Source organism: Engystomops pustulosus, chromosome 4 (genome assembly GCF_040894005.1).
Source record: "Engystomops pustulosus chromosome 4, aEngPut4.maternal, whole genome shotgun sequence".
NCBI lineage: Eukaryota > Metazoa > Chordata > Amphibia > Anura > Leptodactylidae > Engystomops > Engystomops pustulosus.
In genome coordinates, this window is record NC_092414.1 from 204,176,660 (window position 1) to 204,185,196 (window position 8,537).

General features: G+C 45.6%; 1 protein-coding gene across 4 annotated transcripts; it reads left to right on the top strand.

The window, feature by feature from the left end:
* The first annotated feature begins 2,254 nt into the window (after positions 1-2,254).
* Positions 2,255-7,827, top strand: SPC24 (SPC24 component of NDC80 kinetochore complex). Of its 4 annotated transcripts, none has more exons than XM_072149501.1 (6): positions 2,255-2,434; positions 5,199-5,418; positions 5,508-5,652; positions 6,681-6,785; positions 7,057-7,133; positions 7,566-7,827. In XM_072149501.1, the coding sequence occupies exons 2-6, from the start codon at positions 5,253-5,255 to the stop codon at positions 7,670-7,672; spliced, it is 600 nt and encodes a 199-aa protein (XP_072005602.1). In that variant the 5' UTR covers positions 2,255-2,434; positions 5,199-5,252; the 3' UTR covers positions 7,673-7,827. The 4 variants fall into 4 exon arrangements, with proteins under 4 accessions (XP_072005602.1, XP_072005600.1, XP_072005601.1 ...); XM_072149499.1 differs by lacking the exon at positions 2,255-2,434 and adding an exon at positions 2,531-2,648; XM_072149500.1 differs by lacking the exon at positions 2,255-2,434 and adding an exon at positions 2,659-2,759.
* The last annotated feature ends 710 nt before the right edge of the window (positions 7,828-8,537 follow it).

Sequence of the window (8,537 nt, forward strand, 5' to 3'; positions counted from 1 at the left end):
AGGCCGAGGAACTCCCCCCGTGCGCTAGCGTCGCGTTATGACGGACGCTTAGCGGTACGTGTGACCGTGGCTTCAGCTGGATCCGTTGAGACCAGAATCCTGATCCTATGACTTACCTTTGAGAAACTAGAACTCATCCAAGGTCTTAGATCTTATCCAAGGTGGAATGTTTGAACCGTTCAGGGTTGTGAGCTAGTGTTGTGCCATACGGCAAATTATGGCAAGTGACTGCAGTACAAGGGTGAAGACACATGTGGCGTTTTTAGGCTGTTTTTAGTTAGTCCTTTTTCAGATCGTAAAAAACAAATGCGTTTTTGACCAGTTTGAATTAAGACAATTGGTCAAACCTGTGCTTTTTAACGCCTGTGGTTTTTACGATCTGAAAACGCAGTAACTAAAAACAGCCCAAAAACGCCACTTGTGTCTTCACCCTAACACATGCTACTGGTTAGTACTTGCTTTATGAGCCATCATATATCCCTAACTGCACCACAACATAACTTAATGGGGCAGATTTATCAAGCTGTCTGAAAGTCAGAATATTTCCAGTTGCCCATGGCAACCAATCACAGCTCAGCTTTCATTTTACCAGAGCTCATGAATATTTTAAAGGGGAGCTGTGATTGGTTGCCATGGGCAACTGGAAATATTCTGACTTTCAGACACTTGATAAATCTGCCCCAATGTCCGAGTAGGTGAAGGAGTTAAGAGTGCCAACAAATTTGTCCAGCCCACTTAAGGGCGCGTTCACACGTTGCGTTTTGGTTGCGTTTTCATTGCGTTTGAAACGCATATACAACAGCTGAGGAGAGGTGATTTGCCTAATTACATCACTGTTAACGTTTCCGTTTCCAAACGCATCGTAAACGCGATGTTGACACATGCGTTAACGCATGCGTTTTGTTAACGCATGCGTTAACATTGCGTTTACAAACGTAAATGGTAATGTAATTAGGCAAATTACCTCACATCAGCTGTTGTATATGCGTTTCAAACGCAATGAAAACGCAACGTGTGAACGCGCCCTAAGGAGTTTTTCATTTTTGGCTCGTTTTCCAATACATGCAAAGAAAGTATACATGTGTAAAGGCGATCCCCGACACAAGCACACCCAAACCCTAGTTATAAATGGACCTCGTTGCCCACTGGGATCTATGGCGAAGATACCTGGATGTGAGTAATGAAAATTAGCCCCAGGCGGCAATGGCAAACTAATCAAAGGTGTCTGCAATGATGCAGTTATGACAAACCAAAATTATAAAGATATGCACATGCAATCGGTAATGAGCACCTGGTGTTTTGCTATAAAAGCCAGCATTTTTTCACTGCTGGCCAGCGAGTGAATGGGTGATGTACTATTTCTACACCCTGATAGCGCTTGCTGGCCATAGCATTAAACTTTCTCTCCAATTTAGTACAGAAATTAATACGGACTTGTGTAGATACATGCAGCACACGGCCGCACATACAGGGAAAGATAGAGCATGCTCTATCTTTTCCTCGTGTATGGCGTGTAACGGTGCCACATGGTACCGCTGCTGGACATACATATACGTATGTATACGTCCCCACAGACGGGCGTCTGAATGTATCCTAAGGCTGAATTCACACGACTGTACGAAAATGGCCATATGCTAAATGCTGTTTTTTTACGGGTTACATACGGCCACATTCATTTCAATGGACTATACATCCAACCCTTTATTTTGCCGTTGTTAACACCGTACTGTTTACTGGCCACATAAAAATATAGAACATGTCCCATCTTCTCCCGTATTTCAGTTCCGTATGTCTTTAGTCTATGGGGAAGTATAATTAGGGGTTAAAAATGTACTGCATAAGAATGAAAAACGTCACGTATAAATGGTCTCTTATGGCACGGAAATAGGAGACTGGAGAAACCGCATGTTCATGTGAATAGAGATCTATGTCCATATCTCTAAGGCGCTGCGGAATATGTCGCCATATACGACAAGATTATACATAAGAATTCAGTTTTTGGAGAGAAAGTCTTCTCCCATAGGAAATTTTCTTGTCTCCACTACTACCAGGTAACTGTGACATAACCTCTGTCATGGAGTCCTGAGGTAAATGTGAAGCTGTGACATAACCTCTGTCATGGAGTCCTGAGGTAAATGTGAAGCTGTGACATAACCTCTGTCATGGAGTCCTGAGGTAAATGTGAAGCTGTGGTGTAACCTCTGTCATGGAGTCCTGAGGTAAATGTGAAGCTGTGACGTTACCATAACCCCAGTAATAACACCCGGACTGCTCCTCCGCCTCATCAATGGTCACAGCAGTCAGTGAGGAGAACCCGCCCCTGTATGAGGAGAGGCAGTCCTCACTCCTCCTCCGCCCAGGACAAGGCGGGCTCCCGGACACACACGCTGAGGTACCGCGGCTCTACACCGGATAACCCCCTCATCGCGTATCGGTAAGGACCGGCGCCGCCTACCCCCCGCAATCCCTGAGGCAGGCGGAGAACCGCCATTATTACCTCACAGCGATAACTAGGGGGCGAACGTTAGGCGGGAAAATTCAAATCTAAACGGTCACCTCCTGTCCAGCAAGGGGAGAGGGAGGAAGGATCTGGGGTGCGCTGTGATTGGACAGAACGCATGCGGTTGTATGACTACCAGTTAGGGCTGGTTAGTGATTGGCTGATAGGCGGGTTTTGGGGGGGATGATTGACGCAAAGGGCGTGGCTACCCTGAGCGTTGTCTGTGAGGGAGTTTTGAGGCAATAGGTGTAACATTATGGTAAATAATAATAATAATGGCGGCTCCTTTGTGCCCCAGGACTCAGTCCTGCGCTTACAACACATAGAGAAGTACTTTGTTGTCATTGCTGGGAGTCGTCATTGCTTTATATATGAAGAGAATGTGGCACAAAATGGAGGGGCACGACTCTGTTCACACAGTGATATCAATCCACTTTTTGAACAATCGCGCTAATTCTGTTATACATCTTATGTCTTGCAGCGGGTCTGGGGATGGAAAATCATCAGTGTTTCGGCATTGTGGGCATTAGTCCCATGCACTACAATTGTACTGTGCTGCGGATATGCCACACGGAAAATGTGGTGATAATGCGCATCGCCTACAAAGTCCATGATTAATACAGTTGGCCTATGGCCGCTTCACACGTGGCATTCGCGTTGCTCTGTGAAATACAATGCAGAGAGGCCTCCTTTGTTCACGTGTTGAGGTAACATTGCGTTTGATTAAAAGGGAACCTGTCAGAAGCCTAAGCCCTGTTAAAATACAAAATGTAGCTAATATGGCCAGTTGCATGTTCTCCGGCCATGTCTGTATATATGGTCAATCTATCTGAGAACCGAAAAGTAAAGTAAGATGCACATCCTTTTTGTAGTCGGGGGTACGGTGGTTGGCGCAGTAGTCAACCAGCTGTCCGTTCATACTGCCGATAACCTGCCTCCATCCTTTCCCCGCAGCATGCCAGGCCCTGCCTCTTGCTCGTAGCTGACTCCCTATTTTCCAGCGGTCTCCTGATCCCCTGAAACGACGTGCACTTTCATGCGGCAGCATGGCCGGCTAGCTAAAATGCGATTCCCATTGAGGGGAAACGGCGACACATGTGTACTGGGCCTCTTTCTCCGTCGGGGTATGCGCAGGGTCAGAGATGACTAGTGCACCACACTCCCAACTGGAAAATGGATGACTTAATTTTAATGGCATCAAGCAGCGTTGGCCATATATGAAAACATTACCAGATAACATGCAACCGGGCTTAGGCCTGTGGCAGGTTCCCCTTAAGCACAAAGGAAATGCAATATTACCTCAATGCGTGGTCGCAGGAGGAGCCTTTGCGTTACGTTTCAAAACGCAACAAAGATGCCACATGTGGAACGTGGAAAAAAGAAAACTGCCATACAAGACATGAGAAATGCCCATCAGACTAAGTTGTTAAAGGGCTTGTCTGGTCTTTGAACTGATAACAGCTTTTTACCAAAAACGGCGCCAACATGACCATGGATTGGGGCAAAAGCGCTGAAACTAATTATGTTTACCGTGTTGGTGAAAAATGTCAGGGTTTATGCATGCCCTGCCTAAATCTGGGCAATAAATGGGCTTTCTAGTTTATAGAACAGCGTCTTGTTTGTATTATCGAAAAGTTGTAGGACAACCTGTTTCAGTTTCGTTTTCCAATGCAAGATATAATCACCTCAGTTCTGCCATGTGATGCGGGTGGTCGAGGTACAGACACTATCGCCCGAAAATGGACAGAAGCGTAAAGCACTGTGCCCCTTCATCATCTCTACTTAGAGCTCTGATTGTGGAGTGTGGATATCATAGAAAGTCCCCTGGTCTCTGCTACGCACTAAAAAGTGTGAATATAGTGACCTCTTTTGGCACATTAGAGTACAGCATCACTAGAATTGTCCTTACTTGATGCTCGGAGAAGTCACATTATTATGACCACCAGCTTATATCCAGAACTCTGCAACACCGAGGGTCACCAGATTCCTAGAGGTATCTGGAGCCAGACTCTAGTGCTTACAGATCTAGTCGTGTCGATTAAGGTGGTGCCACATGTGCATGATCAAAATAAGGTCTGGGGAATTAAGAGGCCATGGAGGTTCCTCAAATTTTAGGGGTGTTCTGCATGAACATTTATGACTGCAATGCCCTGTTAAAAGATCCCAGACCAGACTAAGGCTACATTCACACTGTCGCTGCCCGCCGCACCGTAGCGGGCAACGGCAGCGCATGGGGAGAGGAGGAGGAGGTGAGTGTCGATCACCCCCGCCCCTCTCCATAGGAAGATATGGCGCACGGCTCGGTACTACGGAGAAAGATAGGACATGTCCTATCTTTTTCCAGTGTACGAAGCAGTACGGTGCCGCATGTGTGCTGCACCATACCGCTCCCGTAGGGCGGCGTGCGCCCATTGCCGTCTATGGGGGACGTATATCGGCCGTATATACGTCGGTCGTATATACGTCCCCCATCCGGTCATGTAAATGTAGCCTAAGACTAATGCCCCAGCCTCACATCCACGCACCCCCGACTAGACTATGACTGAAGCCTCTGACAACCCCCTTTCCCGTGGATAGGGCCTAACTTTTCTTCGTGGGAAAACCCATTTAAGTGTACTTTCTAGAAGCGTCACTGTTCTTGCAATATATCCTGTATATTTTGCCGCCTGCCTCGATTGAAGTCGCTGCTTCCTTTTAGGCCACCTATATTTCTCCAGATCCTTTCCATCTCCATATTCACACTCCGAATAAAATGTTTCGAGAACCGATGCAGGAGTATGTGGAGGTCAGCCGGGAGATCATCAAGGTCATGGTGTCGGACAACGCAGCTGCCGTGTTAAAGAAGAGTCTCGAGTGGCAGGAAGCCATGATCGACTCGCTTCTGGAGACCGAGAGTCGGGTATCGGATCTCATCAGAGGTACGGGAGCAGGTCCAGCTCTGTGGCCAAACTATGAACAGAAGGCAGATCACATCTAACGTCCGATTCTTGTTTGTGTGCACTTCTAGATTTTCTGTCTGTCGAAAAAGACGTCGCCCAGACCCTTTTGGAGACAGAAGAAGAAAAGCAGAAAACCTCCTCCAAACTGCGGAAGATTGAGGAGGAGCTGCAGGCTGTACGCGACAAGAACTCCTCGCTGGAAAGCAGCATCAAATATCCTTTATAGCGGAAATATCCCAATTATCCATCATATGTCAGGAATACGCTCATGCCGGATTTATTTCTTATTAATCCAACACTAAGGTCTTCTCCCTGCCTGCACTCGATGTAGCCTGCGGCTGCTCAGGCCTGAACGGTCGCAGGTTATAGCGCAATTTGGAGGGGCTGGGCTTATCTCATATGACATACGATAAATGTCCTTCAGTCTTTATATTATTTTTACAGATTTGTAGCTTTTCTTATGTTTTCTCTAGAATTTCATCTTTTATGTGAAATCTCACCCGTATTTTGCCTGAGATGAGGCTGCAGGGGAAGGTCCATTGAGTTACCCCTGTCTTCGGTTCTGTAGGACCTGGAAACATGCTGCTGGTATCTTATTAAAGATAAGAATCTCATCTCTCAGATCACATCATGTTGTGATTCTGTGATCTACAGAATTGGAGTTAAAGGCAGGTAAAGAAAAATACATGAACTGGATCTTTATCTGTATCAGCAGTTCTGTAGCTCACAGAACCACAAGACTGATGCAATCTGAAAGATGTGATTCTTTTATTTTTATTAAGACACTTAAAGGATGTTTTTAGGTCCGACTGAACTGAAGACAGGGGTGTCTGAAGTGTCTCCCACCTGCAGCCTCTAAACTGACTCACATCAGGTAAAATATGACTCTTCTATGCTCAATAACCTATAACTTTTTTTTTTTTTTTTTTTACACATTTTTCATAGGTAAATTGATGCAAGTTATACCCGAACTGATTCACAGCGACCCTTTACACAAACTCTGTACCTTCCCAAGGGCTTTTTTTTTTCCTGAAAACCTCCTTTAAGATATATATTCAGCTGTTTCCGCCTTACTCATAATAGGGAATTTTTCCCTATTAGGAAGTTTTCTCTATTAGGCTATATAGAAGTGGATTTTTTTTTTACTCAACTATCCCTTTAATGGATATTTGTCCTCAGTATGTTTCATAGTTTTGTGTTTTCTTGTGTTTTTTCTGCTGTCATTTCCTTAATGTCTTTACATTCCTGCAAAAGGAGCTGGAGGAGGTGAAAATGCTGGAGGAGGAGATCACCGAGGTGGAGCGAGAGGCTAAGGAGGACACTACAGTGGTCATCCCCTCAGCGCTGTGAGTATTGCTGGCTCCTCTCCCGGATAAGACGGAGATGCAATTCCCGCAGTCACCACTAGGGGAAGCTCCAAACGTTCTGATATAGTTTCTGTTGGACGGGGTAATAAACCTGTGTGCAGTAATCTCCTGCACTCTCTGACCAAGGGGGGTGATCCCAAGAGTTAGTATTGTAGTTACCTTCTGTGGTCTATAGGTGGCAGTACCACGTTGTTGCAATGGTCTTACTTTTTCACATTCTGTGACATATTTACGCACATTTTCTCTGCAGGTACATGGCAAAGCTGTTCCACTCGGTGACCAAGATAGACTGGGATTACAACTGCGACTCAACACTCATCAAAGGCAGTATCCTTTTCTTCTGCGTCCCCCCCCTCCCTTTAATTTTCAGCTTCCTGAACCCTGGATGCGAGCCATGGATAATTGATGTCGTTTCGATTCATCATCCCAATCATTACTCTCATTACCCACAGGAAGTATCAGGGTGTCGCGGTGTAATTATAGAATAACCGTAACTCAGGGTCAGTGTCATCTTGGTCGTACAAGACAACGCTACCACGTGACACACGACCCAAAGTCAGGGTGATGTTCTGATGAGATCTTGCTATCCCCAATGTTCTTCTGCGGAATTACAACTTGCAAGCAAGACCTTGCATTAATCCACAACCTATGTGCATGGTTGTTGTGATGCCGTGTACATTACCAATACCGTGATGCTATAGTAGTGTCCACATCTCTTATGCATATCGCACTATATCCTTAACCGGGGCTAATTTACAGTTCACTACGGAGGAGAGATCGCTCAGCCCATCAGTATTGACAGCACCCAACACTCCAAGATCTTCATCTGTGATTACCTATGGAGCCTCTTGTCCACAGACTGGTGACCGGCCCTCAAAAAGCTGCACTATTAACCCTATTTATAACACGTCGCCCTCCATGGATTACGTTTTTATATATATTTGTGTGTTTACGTTTCCTTCAGCCATTTATTACAAATACTTCAATTTTTAGATGTAAATAAAATCTATTGTAAGTTTTTGTTTTTTTTTCTCTTTGTGCCAATTCAATAGAAGCTCTTTTGCCTTCACTAGGGGACAATTCTGTAATTTGACAAGAGTGCAGCTGCCATATGCCACGATGAGTCTGTTACCTCAGGGCAGCAACCTGCCTGCGGGAACCTCTCACTTCACAATAGCGTCAGGGATGGGGCATTGCAGTCAGTGACCATTTCGGCAGAGTCATGATAAAATTGACCCACTCCAGGATTGTATAGTATATGGGTACATTTTGATCAATGCAGTGCCAATTTTTTTTTTTTTTCCATAAGAATTTGGCAATTGTCCTTTAAATGGGCATTCTATCCCTGAGCCTTTCTATGAGCTACGGATTTAGGTCGGGGGTGAACGACCTTTATTGGTCTGAGGACTGCATTGTCAAAATAATCAACTTTAAAGGGGTTTCACACTAAACAACTTAGGCTGCATCCACAGGATAGGGCCCAACTTCCTGATCAGATTTAGTCTCAGTGATGAGACCCCAACAGATCAAGAGAAAGGGGAGGTCTAATAGTGTCCGAGGTACACCTGTCAGACACCTCTTCACTCCCTGAGATGAGTGGAGCAGCCGGTCAGGTTGCCCCATCCATCTCTATGGAGCTGACAGAGATTGCTGAGCACCGTACTCATAGAGATGAATGGTAGCCCGTGCCCAAGCCTTCTAGGGAGCCCATGGCCACCCAAACCACCCACC

Coding starts and splice junctions, on each gene's coding strand:
- SPC24 (XM_072149499.1), top strand. CDS start 2,619: ATGCGGTTGTATGACTACCAGTTAGGGCTG. Junction 5,419..5,507: donor GGTATCGGATCTCATCAGAG/GTACGGGAGCAG, acceptor GTGCACTTCTAG/ATTTTCTGTCTGTCGAAAAA. Junction 6,786..7,056: donor GTGGTCATCCCCTCAGCGCT/GTGAGTATTGCT, acceptor TTTTCTCTGCAG/GTACATGGCAAAGCTGTTCC.